At 51.4% G+C, this 20696-nt stretch overlaps 1 protein-coding gene across 1 annotated transcript in view; it reads right to left on the reverse strand.

Moving 5' to 3' along the window:
* The window catches only part of ATXN10 (ataxin 10), a 159408-nt gene extending 139496 nt beyond the window's left edge, over positions 1-19912 (reverse strand). The window contains exons 1-2 of the mRNA XM_062202698.1: positions 19765-19912; positions 2580-2771 (exon numbers count right to left, since the gene is read on the reverse strand). Coding sequence (XP_062058682.1) covers positions 2580-2771; positions 19765-19880 — 308 coding nt within the window. The 5' untranslated portion in view covers positions 19881-19912. The remainder of the gene's footprint in view (positions 1-2579; positions 2772-19764) is intronic.
* Between the last annotated feature and the right edge of the window lie 784 nt (positions 19913-20696).

Below are 20696 nucleotides of genomic sequence, written 5' to 3' on the forward strand. Positions count from 1 at the left end.
GGCCACAGCGGCCATTGGAGGGTGAACCAACGGAAAAAAAGGAAGACCTTTCTGTCTCTCTCTCTCTCTGTCCACTCTGCCTGTCAAAAAAAAAAATTTTTTAAAATTAAAAATTAAAAAATAAAAATGAAGCTTTACTGGACTACAACCAATTCATTCTTTCACATTTGACTAAGGCAGTTTTGCTTTTTTGGGTGGTCTTCAAAAAGTTCATAGAAAATGCATACTATGTGAAAACTATATAGATTTCAAAAAAATTTTGTACCAAAATAAACTTGCCTTTTAATTCCACTTTACCATTAAAATTTTTAAGCACCCTCATCTAATGGAAGAGCTGAGCAATCTAACGGAGATGACGAGTGGCCACGGCAACAAGGCTTCTATCCACACACAGAGCTGAGTGCCCTCAGTCCTCTCTGAGCACCCACAGGAGTTCCCTAGGACTGAGTGTGGGTGCTAAACTGCACCCCGTTCTATATTCCTCGGCAAAAGACAGCCCTGGTGCACGCAAACTGCAACACGCAGACAAAAAAACCAGTCTAGGCCCTAATAGCATCACACACTTGTTAACTCTTCAGTAACTACAATTAAACGCCAGAAAACACACGGCTGCGACCTGAGTCCTGATGCCTCAGAAAGATGACTGTAACCAAAGTTGGCCACGAAATCCTTTCCAGAATCCTTGCTGTATTTCTGACCCAAAACGGTGAGCATTTCCCTTGGAAAATCAGCAGTGAATACAATCCTAGAAAGTAAAAAGCACCCTAAATGTTCTTCTGCAGTTCAGCCTGACCACAAGCTGCACGTACTAAAAGATACCACTATCACACACAGCCCCTGCTTTGATGGCCCTGTCAGAAGTCTGACACTTTGCCACTGTATTTCGTTTTGTAGTGTTTGAATTTTGATAGGCTTGCCTGTATTACCACAAAATAAAAACTGTTTCAATAGAAAGGAACACTGTCACACGACCATGGACCTGTACCACTGTCCCCCGCAGCAGAGGCAGCACGGCAGGGACGGGGGTGTTCACCAGGGAGGAAGACACTGCCAGCCCACTTCACAAGGAGCAAACTGGCACAGAAGCCCCAACACGTATCAGGCTCAGGTGGGCACACAGAGGACGGAGCAGGAGTCCACGGGCGGGTGCGTGGGTGGCAGGACAGCCGCAGCAGACTACTTCTGTGCCTACAGCCTTGGTCTGGAGCCACAGGTCCTGAGTCAGAGACTGCCCCAGGCTCCCTCGCTGACTCAGTGACTCCCAGACTACAACTTGACCTAAGTCATAGTTTCTTCTTTTGTCAAAAAAGGACCACAGGTTACTATGACTCTGCTCTGTTCTAAGGATCAAACAAGACTCAGCTAGCAAACCACACAGGACAAACCCTGGTGTTAAGGGCAGCTCCACGCACAGGGGGCTCACGTTCCCCCTCACTGAGCTAACCCAGGCGCCCACAGCCTCGGGCTCCCCTTGCCCTCCCATCACACCTCAGAGTCTGCCCACCTGGTCAAGGACACAGGGCACTAGCCATGCGGCCAGACGCTCCCAGCACATGACTACTCACGGCAACTACTATCAGCAACAGTAGTCCTGTTTCCATCTCTCTTTCTGGAAACAGATGGCAGGTTTGGTTAAACAACTGTAGCTTTTATCCCTCTCCGCTTTGATCTTAAAAATTTCATTAATCATATCCAAGCCTCAGGGCAGCGGAGGGAGTCCCTCAAGTGGCTTCCACAGCAGCCTCCCCTAGCCCAGCCCAGTGACAGGGCAGCCTGGGGGCTCTGTCTGCAGACAGTTCCAGGAAAGAGGTGGGCCTCCTGCCGGTGGCCTCTGACTTCATCTCAAAAGCAGTTTTAATGAAAAGTAGATTCCACAGAATCAAAAAGGAAAAATCTCTGTCAGAGAAGAGAGATTCACACGAAAAGGAGCAGCAGAGCACTGAGAATTCTGCTGGTTCTTTAACTACTCTTTAAAACGCGTGTTAGGAAGACACTTCACAAACGCTCAAGGAAAATGGAATTAAAAGATGTTTCTTTTGGTACAAAAAATTTTGAAGTCCATGCTAGTTTCCTCATAATATGAATTTCCCATAACCTTTCTGAAGACCCCACATACAAAACAGGTGTAAGTGGAGCCTGGCACTTTACACAATCTTAAGGAAAAACAGGTCCTCTTGGAAACTTACAAAATATGCTTTTGGTCAAAGTAAACACAAGGGTAATAAGTTAAAACATTAAAAGCAATTAAAAATTTACAACTAAGAAAAGTGAGTTCAAGAACTGCACATGAACTTCAGCAGGGACAATCTAGAAAAAGGTCCGACCCACGGTGCTCTGCACAGAACCAAATGTTTTGAAACATGCTGTGAATATGGTAAGAAACCAAAATAACTCCTAACACGAAACACACTATTCTGTGTGTACAGGACACTGGCCTAAGACAGGGCTTCCCCAGGGAAACGCAAAGGACAACCTGGTAGTTCACAGTGAATGACAGCACAACGGCGAAACCACCTCCACCAGACAGAACCGGCATGCGCGCACACACAGGTACGTGTGTCACCACGAGGATACTACACCTGATCGAGTTCTGGTTCACAGAGCACTCTATGCAAGCGTTCCGGAGACATCTGAAGCATTCTGTTATGAGCTGCAGGCTGGAAGCCACATGTTCCACTTGGGATGGGTCTCTGCAGGCCAGCTCAACCGCACGAGAAGATTTCTTCAGGATATCCAGGACTCTCTGGAAGATAGTCCTGGGTGCTGTTTCTCTGCAAGAGGACAGAACTGTTAGCAATCAGGAAGAGAAGACAATGTCTAAATGTACCGCTGGGAAACTGCTCCACTTGCTGGGCTTGTCCGTTCCTGCTCCTTACTTACAACACAAAAGAGCTACTACTCCCTGAGCCCTAACTATAGACACTGTTCTCACTTTATCTCATTTAATCTCTGCAGTAACACTAGCAGGCCAGCACTGCGCTCTCCACTTCATAGATAAACTAGGTAGAGATAAGGTTAAGTAACTTCAGCCAGCCCATAACTGGCAGAGTCACTATTCCAATAGAAATATTCGGACCAAGCCACTTCTCATCCCGTAAGAATCCAAATTCCAGTCATGCTTACAGATGTGCCTCATCACCCAGCATGCACCTAAGTTTGGTCACCAGAAACAGCTCTCCTGGAGGCTGCGGGCTGGAGGACAGGTGCGCTGTCCACTCCCTGACACAGGCATATGGCAGCACACCTAGCTTCCATGTACTGCATTGCGTGCGTGTGGATGACAGGGAGGGAGGACAGGACGGGAACCCGGAGAAAGGGAGAGGGACGTGCAAAGTGCATGCCCAGGACAAGGACGAACCTGCAGCTGGTCCTCTGTGCACCTCAACTTCCGCCTGCCTCTCGTGCCGGGAGTTCTGCCCCCACTGGCTGTCACCCAGAGCAACAGGACACGCAAATGCAGGCCAGCTTCCTCATCTCACAGACCCCTACAGAAGTAGTGATCTGTAAAATGTGACGGGAGAACTGCAGCGGGGCCCTTGAAGAGACTGCTGGACTCTGACACGTGACCGCTGTCCCTGGGCTCCCCTACAGCTCTTCCTGAACTAACCCAGACTTGGAGGAGCTGGCACCAAGCTGCCCCAGCTTACTGCGCTGCTCAGAGGCCACAGAGGACACTTCCAGGACAGAGGAGACAATGCCCTCCTTGTACATCAGACTTCTGGGACACCAGATGGTGTGGTCTGATCTTATGAAAAGATCATAGAGATCACGGCCGGCACCATGGCTTAACAGGCTAATCCCCCACCTTGCGGCGCCGACACACCTGGTTCTAGTCCTGGTCGGGGCGCCGGATTCTATCCCAGTTGCCTCTCTTCCAGGCCAGCTCTCTGCTATGGCCCGGGAAGGCAGTGGAGGATGGCTCAAGTCCTTGGGCCCTGCACCCGCATGGGAGACCAGGAGAAGCACCTGGCTCCTGGCTTCGGATCAGCGAGATGTGCCAGCCGCGGCAGCCATTGGAGGGTGAACCAATGGCAAAAAGGAAGACCTTTCTCTCTGTCTCTCTCTCTCACTATCCACTCTGCCTGTCCAAAAAAAAAAAAAAAAGATCATAGAGATCACAATACTTATGACCTTTTCTTGGTCTTGGCCTTTAGGTGAATCTGGACGTGGGCATTCGGCCCACTGGCTAAGGCACCAGGTTGGGAAGCCCACACCCTACATGGAATGCCCCAGTTCAAGCTCAATTCCTAGCTCCAGCTACTATTAACACTGATCATGGGAGGCAGCAGCAATGGCTTCCATAGTTTGGTTCCTACCACCATATGGGAGACCAGGATTGAGTTCCTCACTCTGGCTGTTTCGGGCATTTGGGTAGTGAACCAGTGGATGGGCTCTTGATTCTCAATCAATCTCTCTCTCTTCCCACTCCCCCATCTCTCAAATAAAAGATTTCTAATTTTAAAAAAAGAAAAAAGCACAGCAGGCACTCGGCTCAGAGGTTCGACACCCACATTCCACAGCGGAATGCCTGGGCTCCAGCTGTGCTCTGCTTCCAACACAGCTTCCTGCTGGGGAGGCAGAGTGGTGGCTCCCGCACCGGAGATGGGGATGGAGTTCCAGGCTCCTGACTTCCGCCTGGCCCAGCTCTGGCTGTTCTGAGCAGTTGGGACCGAAACAGCAGATGGAAGATCGCTTTCTTTCTGTCTCTTTTATACTCATTTGTGCTCTTCAAACCGCCCCCGCCCCCCCACACACACACACACATACACAGGAGGGTGACCACTGGCACAGCTGTACACCGTGGATCCTGGAAACAAGCACTTCTAGTCCTGTGTCTTTGCCCAAACCTACCACTCCAGCAGAAAGCTGTTCCAGGCCATGTCCACTCGGTGTGCTGCCTGTGAGAATCCTGTGGACTCTCGGAAGCTTCCTGGGAACACACAGCCTTGGTAAACTCCGGCCCTATCTTACGCCCCACTCCATTCCTAGACTGAAGCCTACTGACTTTCACTCTCCAGTTAGAATGCAAGTCACTGGGAACTGAATGTTATCTTCCTTCCTCTCTCTGTAGGGTCCAGAACGGACACTAACTGAATCTGTCCAAGGTCAAGCCTGAGCAGTGATGAGACTGTTCACACACAGAGCCCTCTGCCTACATCAAGACCTTGTTCTCAAGTCCAAGCACCCAGGAAGCCATGCTGAGTCGGGGCAGGTATGGCAGCACAGTGCCTGGGTTCAAGTCCTGCCTTCACCTCCAGTACAGCTAACGTGCACCCTAGGAGACAGCAATGGATGACTTAAGTACTTGAGTCCCTGCCAGCCATGTGGAACACTGGGCTGAGTTATAGGTTCCTGGCTTTTGTCTGACCCAGCCCAGTTGTGTGGGCAACTGGGGGAGTAAACCAGTGGATAGAAAAATCTCTGTGTCACTCTTTCAAATAAATAAATAAAAGAAAAAAAAAAACAGAAATAACTGAAAGAAGGACATAAGGAACCATCAGCTCAACGTTTCCCTTCCCACTAAGAAATCCACAAAACCCAGACTCAGAGCCTTAAAAGTGATCGCATTTCAAGATGTAGATACAACGCGTGTATATCAGAACCTCTACTGAACATCTAATTTCTCCTTTCTCATTGAAAAGTAGAATGGATAAACTTGTGGGAGACGGGGAGAGTGCTGTACCCAAATCAGCTATTTTAAATTTCCTGAGAGCAGGATACGTCTCAAATACCTCTCCCTCTGTAACAAGGAGGAAAAAACTCTTTCCTCTACAGTTCTCAGCTATAGTCGCTATTCATTATATTTTAACCAATATACGACCGATTTTCATGAGAGGTCAAAGCTTTTGCTCACTGACAGTAAATGCTCTGAAAGCATTTAACTCTCTCTGTGCCTTCCCCCAAAGCCTTGAAAGAAAACCATTTGCCACTGCAGATCCCAAGTGGTCCTAAAGTGCTCCCATCTGCACAACCACGCTGGCTGTCAAGACAAGGCAGAAATATGTGCAGCGATTAACAGCAACGAAACAGCAGGTAAAGATCAGTCAATCATGCCTACATTACAAACGTTATTAATAATAATAACTGCTGTCATTTCTGCTTTAACCAAACTGACAAAAAATATTCACAAAGACTTTAAAAAGCTTAGCTGCTTCATTCACAGAAGGCAGAAAGTACTTACAAGGACAATTAAAATTCAACCGTTAGACATTCCTATTAGAGAGGAATGCATACCCTGAAGACAATGTGTAAGTGAAATGTTACATTACAGAACAAACAAAAAGAAACGCTTTGAATTATACAAAAGGTAGAATTTCACTTCCTTCAAGTCTGAACAGATCTGTAGGTTTAATCTTGGCAAGCCCTGTTTGAGTAAAATTAAAGACAACTGCCTGCGATTATATGTAACAGGTTAGATGGGTATAACATACTTTATGCACACACTTTACAATAAATTCATCAGGCAGGACCTCCTGCTGAAAAGAGAACTAAATGCCAGCCTTCACAATGCCTGGACCAAGACTCACACACTTGTTACAAGATGTACTCTCATACCTTTGATCTCATTAGAACCTGCACATGTGGCTTACACAGCTGAAGCACTGTGGCTGAGAAACACTATTAAAACGCACCAAGTTCAGAGATCCAGGATCACAGACCTCAATTACCGATTCGACTGAGCTCCACTGAAAACAGAAAACAAAAAAGTTCCATCTCCTGCCACGAGCAGCGTAGGGCCAACTTCTGAAACTCATCTCTGCAGAACTCACACACCTGCTGTTTTGTTTTTGTTTTTGTTCTTTTGACAGGAAGAGTGGACAGTGAGAGAGACAGAGAGAAAAGTCTTCCTTTTTTCCGTTGGTTCACCCCCCAATGGCCGCTGCAGCTGGCGCACCGCGCTGATCCAATGGCAGGAGCCAGGTGCTTATCCTGGTCTCCCACGCAGGTGCAGGGCCCAAGGACTTGGGCCATCCTCCACTGCCCTCCCGGGCCACAGCAGAGAGCTGGATTGGAAGAGGAAAGACCGGGATTAGAACCTGGGGTGCCAGTGCCGCAGGCGGAGGATTAGCCTAGTGAGCCGCGGCGCCAACCCACACATCTGCTTTTTTAACACTTCTCCAGACTCCACCATGTCTCAGCCAGGTCTCAGGCTGCCGCTGAGAGCCCACACCAAGGCATTTTGGGAGGTCACAGCTCTTTCTGTAAAGGGAGAGTCAACATCTCAGCCTTTGAGGGGCCGGTATTGTTCAAGCAGTAAAGCCTCCAACTGCAATGCCAGCATCATACGCTGCACCACTTCTGATCCAGAGCCCTGCTAATGGCCTAGGAAAACAGTGGAAGATGCCCACGTGCTTGGGCCCTACCGCCCACATGAGAGACCCGGATGAAGCTCCTAGCTCCTGGCTCAGCCTTGGCCACCTGGGAAATAAACCAGCAGATGGACGACCTCTGGTCTTTCCCCCTCTCTCACTAACTCTTTCAAATAAATCCTAAAATAAATAAATAACTAAACAAAATTTCAGCCTTTGATGGCCTCAAAGTTTCTGTCACAACTTTTCAATCTACCCTGGTAATATAAAATTAGCCAAAGGCAACACCTAAACAAAGGTACATGATTATTCTATTTAGGGCCACAAAATTTAAAATTCGTACACTTTTCATGCATCATGAAATTTTACTTTTTCCTCAACTACTTAAAAAGTGTAAAAACCATTCTTAATTCATAGGCCATAAAGACACAGACGGTAGACCAGATTTGGTGTAGTCTGGTGACCCTATTTTAAAAGGTCGTGAACACACAGTCCTCTCCTCACCTGCAAAAACTTCCAGCTTTCCCATTGTCCTCAACACACTCAAAATACATGTGCGTAAGAACAAACAGAGGCCGGCGCCGTGGCTCAACAGGCTAATCCTCCGCCTTGCGGCACCGGCACACCAGTCCCGGTTGGGGCGCCAGATTCTGTCCCGGCTGCCCCTCTTCCAGGCCAGCTCTCTGCTATGGCCCAGGAGTGCAGTGGAGGATGGCCCAAGTGCTTGGGCCCTGCACCCCATTGGAGACCAGGAGAAGCACCTGGCTCCTGCCTTCGGAACAGCGCGGTGCGCCAGCCGCAGCACGCCAGCCGTGGCGGCCATTGGAGGGAGAACCAATGGCAAAAGGAAGACCTTTCTCTCTCTCTCTCTCACTGTCCACTCTGCCTGTCAAAAAGTAAAAAAAAAAAAAAAAAAAGAACAAACAGAATCCCAAACACATTCATACTGAGAGCAGGGAGGGGGGACGACACTCTAATTTGTAGAGGTAGAAAATAAGCTACTGGAACAGAGAGACTGGGAACAGAGCTATAGGGGAGGGTCTGTCCCAACACAGGTGCTACAACAATCGCTATCCACATGGAAAACAATGGAATTAGATCCTCCCCTATAATTATGTACAAAAAAGAACTACAGAAGGATTTAGGAATCGTAGAAGACAAAACAAAACTCTGTAAGAAAACAGAGAGGGGCCCGTGTTAGCTGAAGCCTACAGCGCTGGTATCCCATATGTGCTTACGTTCGTGTCCCGGCTGCTCCACTTCTGATCCAGGTCCCTGATAAATGTACCTGGGAAAGCAGTAGAAGATGGCCCAAGGCCTTGGGCCCCTGTACCCACGTGGGAGACCCAGAGCTCTTGGCTCCTGGCTTTAGCCTGGCCCAGTCCTGGTCATTGGGACCATCTGGGGAGTAAACCAGCAGATAGATGACAGATCTCTCTCTCTCTCTCCTTTTCTCTCTGTAACTCTGCCTTTCAAATAAATAAGCCTTACAAAAAAGAAAATGAAATAGAGAATGTTTCTGTGCTCTTAGGCAGAGAGTTGGGGCAGTAGTGGACCCACAGTCCATCTGTGAGGACTGAGGTCTGCCGCAGTACAGTTCTGGTCTCTGGGTCACACCCTCCAGGGCCATGGCTGTGACAGCAGAGCTCACATCCGATCACACGGTTCTAAGCATTATGCATATGCTCTCAACGGCTCTGAGCAGTATCCCACAGCTATCAATCATGTTTGTAACCAAAAGAAAACTTCTTCAGGCTTTGGCAGTATCTCGAGGCTCAGCTTAGTGACAGTGCCAGGGTTCCTGTGCTCGCCCAGCCTGGTGACCAAGCCTTTGGTCCAGTGACCACTACAAAAAAGCAAAACAGAGAGCTAAGAAACCGCCCTGAGGGCTCTGGCGCCCCCCCCCCCCCAACCTTATTTATTCTGATTTTATCCTGATGTGCTGGCGCAGACAACGTCCTGTCTACTTGGTGCACTCAAGACAACTGAATAGGAGGGGTGGCTCCCACCGACCACGCCTGAGTCAGAACACCTTCCCAAACACTTCCATGTGGTATTCCAGCTCATGGCACACGTAAAAATAAAGGAAACTGCCATCAAGCTCTAAAAAGAACTTAATTGACGTTCTCTCTCAACAAAGTTGACCTGAATCATAGTTGAGTCAAAATGCCATATGGCATCCTTAACGAAGCTGACTGTTCCTGTGGGTTTTCTTTCGGGGTTTTGGTGGGGGTTTTGGCTTTTTGTTTTGTTTTGGTGCAAAGACACTTGGGGCCGGAAGCTCCGTCACGCCTGGGGAAAACCCACGTGCATGTGGGTATACACAACAAACAGGATGACTGTGCTTCATCCATCTCCATGAAGGTCAGTCAGCACAGTTACAACACCACGTCATTCCCTACCCCCTGAACCCAGCCACCCACCGGTCAGCACAGTTACAACACCACGTCATTCCCTACCCCCTAACCCAGCCACCCACCGGTCAGCACAGTTACAACACCACGTCATTCCCTACCCCCTGTACCCAGCCACCCACCGGCTGATGCTTCCGAGACACTCACAAGTCTGCCATGCTCTCCCTTCCTACTGACTTACGAACACTACACGAGAAATAACGACAACAGGCCCAGGTGTTCACGACCGGGTGCTAGTCTGGAAGGTACTGAGAGTCCCAGGGTAAGAGGAGCCCGGCCGTCAGCCCACGGTCACTTCAGCAGGGCTGGTCAGCAGTGATGTGACAAGGATGCTGCTAAGATAAGTTCTCCAAGAGGTGAGCAGATTGCCAGGGGAAGTTTCGGGCAGCACCACAGGTTTCCATAGCAGGTGAAATGGTCATCAAGTTCTGAGGAGCGTGTATGTGAGCAAAGCCATGAAGACAAAAGGCTCATGTCTATAAGTTCACATTCCAGCATCTGAGCTGTGCATGCCATGTCAGCAGCTGGAAGGAAGCTGAGCGCAGTTCATTTTGCGGCATCAGCCACAGCTGCAGCAGTAGGCACAGATGGGCAGACGTCACGTGCACACCGACTGAGTGAAAAACGAGGTAAACCAAGCTAACGGCTTTTCAGTAATCTGAGCAATTACTATGTTGACTCTGTCAGCGCCAACACGTCACTTCCCCTTGCTCCATGCAGTCCAACATTTATGGCGTTCTCAAACTAGGCCAGGCAACTGCTGGGAGATAGTATGGAAAGACTGTCTTGCTCTCCCTCTGCGTGACTCTCTCTGTGATGTATAAAGGGCTATTTCATCACGCAACGGAAAGAGCCATCAAGTAAGAGGTATTAATATTTTAATATTTATTTACTTACTTGAAAGGCAGAGTCACAGAGAGAGAGGGAGAGACAGAGATCTTCTATTCACTGGTTCGCTCCTCAAATGCCCACAAAAGCCAGGGCTGGTCTATGCCAACATCAGGAGCCAAGAACTCCATTCAGGTCTCGCACACAGGTGGCAGTGGCCCAGGTAGCTGGACCATCTTCAGGTGCATTAGCAGGGAGCTGGACGGGAAGGGGAGCAACCAGGACTCAAACATGTGCTCCTCTACGGGATGTCAGCACTGAACGCTGCAGCTCAACTCACTGTGCAAAACGCCAGCCCCAGGGAACAGTCACACTGTGCACACCTCCCCTCCAGCCCGAACAGTGCAATGTGTTTCTTTTTTAAATTACAGATACACAGCCCAAGCTATCTCCAGAGACCAGAAACTACGTGGAAACACTCGGCTAGAACCAGGTCTGAAGCTGAAGAGTCCAGTGTGTTCAGAATGCCAAGGGCAGTCTGCAATTCAACTCTGGCAGGCAGACAGGAATCAGAGCTCCCTGCACCTTGTGGCGATCAGAGACTGTATAAAATTCAGTGCCAGGACAGACTCCTTGCATGTGCAGAATCAAAGTGTCCCAAGTACAGGCTGTTTAGAAAATTGTGCATCTCCAACGCCAGGAGGAAGTCAAGAGTGTTTCAGAGTTTGGATCTGGACCCCGACACTGGCCAGCTGGGTGACCAGATCCACAGAGGCTCCAATGTCACCATGATACAAAGTACCAATAAAAGGTGTGATTATAGGCCAGGGTTAACATCAGGCAAACAAGGACAGAAAAAACACAAAGCTTTTACACAGGGAGCAGGGAAGCCCAGAGAGCAAACTTTGAAAGACTAACACTAAAAAGCCTGGCCACCACCACGCCCCCACTGCAGCAGGAGCCCACCGCAGAGACCACTTTCCAATCCTGCACCTCTAGGCTGTGGCAGACTAAGTCCAAAGTCCCAAAGGAAGAACACCTCCCTGAGGGGGTACCTTAAACTTCATCTGCAACAGAGCAACAGCTTTGGGAACCCTCGAGCCTAGGAACCAGGTGGCAAACAAAACAGCCACCTGCTGGCAGGGAGATCAGCCATCGCTATCAGGAAGAGCAGGGGCTGCTGCCACAGGCGGGGCGATCGAAGAGTGGGTTTGGACTTGCAGATTCAGTGGACGTGTCTCAGGGCCTCCACGCCTAATGACAACCACCAACTGCAGCTAGGAAGGGCAGACCGTCAGCAACTTGGTAAGGCATCGCTTCCACGTCTAACTTAGCCTTTCCAGGCTCCCTATGCCGGCGACCACTGTACCTAGTGCCTTTTAGGGGAAGGGGAAAAGACTCACATAAACAAAGAGACTGTGTATTATAAAGACGGTCTCTCAATTACCAAAACTAAAGACACTCCAAATATCCATGAGTAGAAAACAAGGCAGAAAGAATTTTACATATTCCCATCAGCTACTTTACAACATTTGATGTTACTGATCTCGCTCCCTATGAAAACTGGCAGCATCAAAAACTTTGCACGTACCACCTTGGTGCACAGTGTACATGAAACACACCTCCCACCCCACGAACCAGCAGAGCACAGCAGTGCACAGGGCACATCACTGCCAAGATCAGACCGCACAGCACTCCAGCCTCCACAGAGAGCACACGCAACACTCGCAACAGGCCAGCTGCCATGTCGGGAGTAACCTAGGAGGGGTGCACGTGCCCAAAGCCCCAGTCAGGCTTCAGAAGATGCAGATCTGGTCAACAACTTCAACACCCTCATGGAAGCCACTGGGCCAGAACCACCCAGCAAAGCTGCTCCCGGGTCCTGACCTCATACCCTGTGCGAGGGGTGGCAGGGAGGGGGTAATAACTTCCATGAAGAAATTCGGATAACGCGCACCCTCGAATGCTAAGCATGACAGAGGCACCCACCAGGCACCCAAGTGGATGCTGCACAACTCCACGGCAACACGGTCACACAGCACAGGCTCCATGCACCTCATGATGCAGTGTTTCTGAGATCCACCCAAGCCGTGGGTACTGGCGGTTCACGTCCTTGTGCCATCCCAGGGCAGCCCGTCCCGGCTCCTGCTGAAGGCTGACTATGAATCACACGCTAAGAGGAATCCTCCGCACGTCTTCTGTGAACATGCTTTGTTTCTCTTGGGTAAATCCCTGAGGCCATGGTAGATATATGTCTAACTTAATTTCAAGTTGCCAAAATGTTTCCTAAAGTGCGTGCACCATTAACACTCCAACCTACAACGTATGCGAGTTCTGGCTGCTTCGCATCCTCCCCAAAATGTGGTGCTGTCACTCGCTTTCATTCTAGCCATTCTAGTGGGCACACAGCACGCTCACAGCAGCTTTCGTTTATAACAGCTCTGTTAAGAAATAATTCACGAGGCTGGTGAGCAGGTAAAGCCATCGCCTGCAGCACTGGCATCCCATGTGGGCACCAGTTCAAGTTCTGGCTGTTCCACTTCCGATCCAGCTCTCTGCTATGGCCTGGGAAAGCAGCAGAAGATGAGATGGCCCATGTGCTTGGGCCCCTGCACCCGTGTGGGAGACCCGGAAGAAGCTCCTGGCTTCTGCCTGGCCCAGCCCTGGTAGTTGTGGCCACTTGGGAAGTGAATCAGCAGATGGAAGATTCTCTATGCCTCTGCCTTCCCACTCTGTAAATTCTGCCTTTCAAATAAATAAATCTTCAAAAAAATTCTTTTGCCTATTCTAGGTACTTCATGTAAGAATAATCATACAACATTTGTCCTTTTTCATTTCCTGTGGGTATACACCTAGCAGTGGAATTTGTCTATCACATTCTGTGTTTAGCTTCTCCATGACTGCACCATCTGACGTGCCCACTAGTCTGTCCATGGGCCCCAATTCCTCACATCCTGTCGGCGTTGTTCTTTTCCAGTTCTGGGATGATAACCATCGTCAAGGGAGTGAAATGCTACCTCCGTGTGACTCGATTTCGTGTGACTGCATTTCCCCGATGACTAACGCTGTTGAGAACTTAATCCTACATTTACATTTACTGGTCCTTATGTATCTTTTCTAATAAAGCACAGAGGTTTTTTGACCAATTTTTAAGATTTATTTAAAAGATTTACAGAGAGAGAGGGGAAGAGACAGAGAGACAGAGATAACTACCATCAGCTGGTTTACTCCCCAAATGGTCACAACAGCTGGGGATGGGGATGGGGATGGGGATGGGGATGGGGATGGGGATGGGGATGGGGATGGGGCTGGGGCTGGGGCTGGGGCTGGGGCTGGGGCTGGGCCAGGCCAAAGACAGGAGAGAGGAGCTTCTTCAGGATTTTCCACGTGGGTACAGGGGCCCAAGCACCTAGGCTATCTTCTGCTGCTTTTCCAGGCACATTAGCAGGGAACTGGATCAAAAGTGGAGCAGCCAGGTCTCGAACCAGCGCCCACATGGGATGCTGGCGGTGCAGGTGGCAGCTTTACCCACTACACCACAACGCCAGCCCCAACCAACATTTTTTTTTTTAAAGATTTATTTATGGGGCCAGTTCTGTGGTGCAGCAGGTTAATGCCCTGGGCTGAAGTGCCAGCATCCCATATGGGCGCTGGTTCAAGACCTGGCTGCTCTACTTCCAATCCAGCTCTCTGCTATGGCCTGGGAAAGCAGTACAAGATGGTCCAAGTCCTTGGGCCCCTGCACCCACATGGGAGACCCGGAGGAAGCTGGCTTAGGATTGACGCAGTTCCAGCCGTTGCGGCCAACTGGGAAGTAAACCAGCAGACGGAAGACCTCTCTCTCCCCCTCTTTTTGCCTCTCCTTCTCTCTCTGTGTAACTTGGGACTTTCAAATAAATATTTTATTAAAAAAAAGATTTATTTATTTAAAGATTTATTTATTTATTTGAAAGTCTGGGTTACACAGAGGAGGAGAGGCAGAGAGAGAAAGGCGGAGGGAGAGAGAGGTATTCTATCTGTCGGCCCACTCCCCAGTTGCCTACAACAGCCAGAGCTAAGCTGATCCAAAGCCAGGAGCCAGGAGCTTCCTCCAAGTCTCCCACGTTGGTGCAGGGGCCCAAGGACTTGGGTCATCTTGTACTGCTTTCCCAGGCCACAGCAGAGAGCTAGATTAAAAAATGGAGCAGCCAGGACTCAAACCAGCACCCACAGGGGATGCCGGCACTGCAAGCGGTGGCTTTACCTCCTACGCCACAGCGCCAGCCCAACTTTTCAACTGAGCTGTCTTTTCACTGAGTTGTAGGAGTTGTAGGAGTACTTCATATATTTTGAAACAAGCATTTGTCATATATTTGCATTGCAAATACCGTCCCTCAGTCTATGGCCTGCACTTATGCGTTTCCTTTTTTTTTTTTTTTCCCCTCAAGATCTTATTAATTCAAAAAGCAGAGTTATAGAGACACAGAGAGATATCGACCATCCACTGGTTCACTCCCCAAATGGCTGCAATGGCTGAGGCTGGGCCAGGCCAAGGCCAGCAGCCAAGACTCCATCCGGGTCTCCCACGTGGTGGCAGAAACTAGGTACTTGGGCCATCTTCCACTGCTTTCCCAGGAGCATTAGCAGGGAGCTGGATCAGAAGTGGAGCAGCTGGGACTCAAACTGGTGCTCCTATGGGATGCATCACAGGCTTAACCCACTGTACCACAACACCTGCTCACATCTGGTTTCTTAATGGTGTCTTGGATGGAAACTTTTTAATTTTGAGCAAGTCTAATTTGGTAAATCATTTTTTTACAAAAAATGTAACGCCTACATCCAAGGTCACAAAGATATTCTCTCATGTTTTCTTCTAAATACTTCATAGTTTTAGCTTTTAAGTCTTTTTTTTTATTTAAGTCTTTAATCCACGTTGAAATATTTTTTGTGAATGGTTTTAAGGTGTGGGTTAAGGTTCATTTTATGCCAATTAAGTGATATCTAGTTATTCCATCACCATTTGTTGAAAAAAGGAAGTTTTTAGGTTGATTTTGTGTTCGTAAATATTTTGCAAAGGGAAGAAGCTTGGAAATGGCCTTAGTTTTCCACACACAGTGTTCAGCAGTCAGAAGAAGAGACGTGACCAGGCAGACGTGGTGGTGCAGTGAGGTAAAGTGCAATCTGCCACACGGGAATCCCGTATCAGAGTGCTGGTCCGAGTCCCAGCTGCTCCACTTCCAATCCAGCTAGCGAAAAATGGTCCAAACACCTGGGCTCCTGCCACCCATGTGTGAGATCCTGAAGAAGCTCCTGGCCCAGTGTGGGCCACTGCAGCCATTCAGGAAGTGAACCAGCCGATGAAGATTCTTTCTGTCTCTCCCTCTCTCTGTAACTCTGCCTTTCAAATAAATAAACAAATATTTATAGAAAAGGAGAGAAGGGAAAGAAGCACTAGTTGAAGAAATACTGGCTGACAATTCCCAGACTGATGAAAGACATATTCAAAAAGCATCACTCGAACGTGCTAACTGCAGAAAAGGCAAACGTGTCTGCCCTTGTGGGCGTCCACCAGCAGAGCAGGTGGGGAACAAGAAACACGGTGGATAACTAAGTTACACAGTACGCCAAATACAACACATGCTTAAAAAAGAGAGAACAGAGTTCACAGGCAACGGGATTCAGAAGAATGGAGTACAGCACACCACTAAACAGAAAAGGTTCTGACTAAACAGGTTAGAGGAAGGAGGAGCCACAGGGAGGCGAGAAAATGACCGCCTACAGAGGAAAAAGACGGAGCGCGCACAGTGCGGGAACCCGCCTGCAGCCACAGCACGGTGGGGGCTCGCTCAGAGGAAGAACAGTGAGCTGTCCGTCTAAGTGAGAACTTCAGCAAGGAGTACCCACGTGGTATATTCTCACAATACACAGGAGCCAAAACATAACCCTCCCCATGGCGAAACATGAATGACAAAGCAGCAGTACTCCACAGAACCTCCGCCCCATAGAGACAGTCTGTATCAGGACTCGGCGCTGTGGCGTAGCGGGTCAAGCTGCGCCTGCAGTGCCAGAATCCCACATGGGCACTGGTTCAAGTCCCGGCTGCTTCACTTCCGATCCAGCTCTCTGCTGTGGCCTGGGAAAGCAGTAGAAGATGGCCCAAGTGCTTGGGCCCCTGCACCCCCGAAGGAGACCCTGAATCAGCTCCTGGCCCCGAGTTTCAGCACAACTCCTAGCTCCTAGCACAGCTCCAAACACTGTGGCCACTTGGAGAGTAAGCCAACGATGGAAGACCTTTCTGTCTCTCCTTCTCTATCTATAACTCTCTCAAATAAAAAAATAAATCTTTTGTAAAAACAGCATTTTACTTATTTTTAACTAAATCTAACTAAGCACATATAGCTAGTGGCTACGTAAGGAACAGGGCAGCTACAAGCTGTAGCTGCTTGTGCGGCAGACGGCTTGGACGACCATAGTCGGGACTGGCTCTTCCCTAACAGTGGGCACTGGGGCGGCTTGAGCGATACCCCACGGGTAACTGAGGGCTGCAAAACAAAACTCTCAGATCAAAAAAATCTAATACATTTACTATCTTACTCTGCTCCAGAGGGATTTAACATGATTTGCAAAACAAATCATTTGTGAAACAAATGTAAAATAAGCAGGTACCAATGTTAAACAAAAGGTATAAAACAAAGTTATGGCAAGCATCCCATATGGGCATCTGTTCAAGGCCCAGCTGCTCCACTTCCCATCCAGCTCCCTGCCAATGCACCTGGGAAACGAGGAAGATGGCCTAACCTTTTAGTCGCTCTTTCAAATAAATCTGTTTCTTTTTTTTTTTTTTTTTTTTTTTTTTTTGGACAGGCAGAGTGGACAGTGAGAGAGAGACAGAGAGAAAGGTCTTCCTTTTGCCGTTGGTTCACCCTCCAATGGCCGCCGCGGTAGCGCGCTGCGGCTGGCGCACCGCGCTGATCCGATGGCAGGAGCCAGGTGCATCTCCTGGTCTCCCATGGGGTACAGGGCCCAAGGACTTGGGCCATCCTCCACTGCACTCCCTGGCCACAGCAGAGAGCTGGCCTGGAAGAGGGGCAACCGGGACAGGATCGGTGCCCCGACCGGGACTAGAACCCGGTGTGCCGGCGCCGCAAGGCGGAGGATTAGCCTAGTGAGCCGCGGCGCCGGCCATAAATCTGTTTCTAAAGAAAGTCTTCAAGGGATGGCACTGCAGTGCAGCAGGCTAAGCCACCACTTGCAACAAATATATCCCACACCAGAGTGCTGGTTCAAGTCCTGGCTGCTCCACTTCCCCGCTAATGCACCTGGGAATGCAGCCGAAAGATGGCTCAAGTGCTGGGGCTCCTGCCACCCCTATGGGAGACCTGACGGAATTCACGCTGTGGCCTGGCCCAGCCCCGCTGCTGCAGCCATTTGGGAAGTGAACAGCGGATGGAAGCTCTCTCTCCCTCCCCGTCACTCTAGTCACAGCCCCGCTGCAACACTGACCTAAGCCCTCTCCTACATAAGGCACCCAGCCCAGTCTACCCGAGAGACCCTGCACTCCCTCCGCACCTGGGACACACCTCCAGGACAATGTCACCACACAGCAAGTTCCCAATATGCTTGATAACAGGGAATTGTGTGGCAAATGATCTGTCACAGGTGCTCGACAAATGGCTGACAACTGAGTTAGTGACAAAAGGAGGATCTGCCATGGTACAGAAATGACCCAGCACGGGGCCGGCGCTGTGGCACAGCGGGTAAAGCCGCCCTCATCCCACATGGGCGCTGGCTCAAGTCCTGCTGCCCCACTTCCAATCCAGCTCTCTGCTATGGCCTGGGAAAGCAGCAGAAAATGGCCCAAGTCCTTGGGCCTCTGCACTCATGTGGGAGACCTGGGTGAAGCTCCTGGCTTCAGCCTGGCCCAGCCCCAGGCGTTGTGGCCATATCGGCAGTGAACCAGCAGATGGAAGATATCTTTCTCTCTGTCTCCTTTTCTCTCTGAAACTTTTTTATTTTTTCTTTTTTAAAAGATTTACTTATTTATTTGAAAAGCAGAGTTACAGAGAGGCAGAGGCAGAGGTAGAGGTAGAGAGAGAGGTCTTCCATCAGCTGGCTCACTCCCCAAATGGCTACAACAGCAGAAGCTGAGCCAACCCAAAGCCAGGAGAGCTTCCTCCAGGACTCCCACATGGGTGCAGGGGCCAAGAACTTGGGTCATCCTCTACTGCATTCCCAGGCCACAGCAGGGAGCTGGATCAGAAGTGGAGCAGCCAGGACTCGAACTGGTGCCCACGCGGGATGCCGGCACGGCAGGCCTCGGATTTACCCGCTACACCACATCACCAGTCCCTCTCTGTAACTCTTTCAAATAAATAAGTAGACCTAAAAAAAAAAAAAAGGAAAAAAAAATTTAAAAACCTCAGCATTAAGTCTATCAACCTGTCTCCCCGAGAGAATCCTACCAAACAAAGCGTCTCCCCAAAACCCCAAGGGGCAGTGCCGGGGGCTTGGCGCACCCAGTCTGCAGCTCCACACTGCCTGCTGTGGTCTGGGGCACAGGAAGGCCCAGCGAGAAGTCCGGTGATTGATCGGGACCAACCCTAGCCCAGGTGTGCTTTTTCCCAAGGCTGCCCCGGCTCTCCGTGCCTAACCCCCTCCCCAACAGGGTATCTGTCATCCTGGCTCCCTCCTCGCCACCGTGCAGCACCCGGCACACAGTGTCCCAGCAGTCCTGGAGCTACGTGATGACACCAGCTAACAGGCATTGAAATCCACCTAGCAGGCCTGTCCTAAGCACGTGACACGGTTACCTCTCCTACTTGATCCTGCAACAGCCGCTCCGGGAAGCTGCTGTGCACCCCTGCTCCCTCGAAACCGACCAGGAAAGCAGGGAAGAACGGAGCGAGACCCCAGGGCACTGGCTGAGGGCTCCACCCGGGCCGTGTCACGTAGCCCTCCTGGACATCCCGCCCCGAGAGCGCACGGCGGCCGAGCCCTGGCGGACCCCGGGCCGGCTCCCCTCTCCTCCCCACGGCAGCGTCCGGCCGGGGCCGGGCCCGCAGAAGGGGCCGGGGTGGCCGCCACCGCGCAGCCCACGCCGGCGGGGATGCGCTCACGCCCCTGGGCGGCGACCGCCCCGCACACACGGGCTGCCCGGGAGGCGGCTCCTCGCCGGCTCCGTCCGGGACGAGGCGCTGCCCAGCCCGGGGCCGCCCCCCGCCCGGGCCCGTTACCGGTTCCGCGGCTCCTTGAAGAGCGCCGTGAGCGCGCGCAGGGCCTCCAGGTCCTGGATGGGCGCCGGCACCATGACTCCCGACAGCCGGGCAGGCGGCGGCCTGGGCGCCGCCATCTTGCCGCCCGCAGGTCGGCCGAGCCGAGGCCCGAGGAGGAGGCAGATGCGGCGCAGACGCGGGACACGAGCGGGAGGCGCGCGCGGCGGAGCGAGGCGCGTCCCGCACAGCCGGCCGACCGGACCCCGCGCCGCCCGCGGCCCCGCGGCAGCCTCGCCGCGCGCCCCACGCAGCCCGGCTCGCCTCGGGCGGGAGGAGGGGACGACGCGGCGGCGGAGGGGGCGCCGGCGGAAGTCCCGCCTGCGGGGAGGGGGCGCCGGCGGAAGTCCCGCCTGCGGGGAGGGGGCGCCGGCGGAAGTCCTGGGAGTCCGCCAGCTGTCGGGCACCGGGTCTCCCGCAGGGGAGAGGGCGCGGGCGGAGGGCGCCCGGGGGTGGGGGCTGGTGCAGGGCCTCCACCTGAGGGGAGGGGTCCCTGTGGGAGGGGGCGCCGACCCCGGGTCAGACGGAGGGTGTTCCTGGAGGGGCCGCCCCAGGGGAGGAGGAGGGGACCCCCATGGTAGGGAGCTGGGGCTGTGCTGCGCGGGGCCGCCCCGTGCCGGCTGGATCCTGCGTGAAGGGGTGGGCCTGGGTCCCCACCGGCCCCCTGAGCTGGGGCAGTTTGTCACCCGGACTGTTTGACCGCAAGCGGAGCAGACCCGTGTGGATAACATCCCTTTCTCTGTTACTCTGTGAACAAGTGCTGGGGGCCAGGCCCCGGGGTCCAGGAGAGACGGTCCCAACCCTGCAGGAACTCCCTGTCCATTGAGGCAGAGAGGCCAAGAACCCATTGTGCTTGTGAGCTCCCTGGGTGGAGGGCTGCAGGACTTGTGGGGGCG

This window comes from Lepus europaeus, chromosome 10 (genome assembly GCF_033115175.1).
Source record: "Lepus europaeus isolate LE1 chromosome 10, mLepTim1.pri, whole genome shotgun sequence".
Classification (NCBI taxonomy): Eukaryota; Metazoa; Chordata; class Mammalia; order Lagomorpha; family Leporidae; genus Lepus; species Lepus europaeus.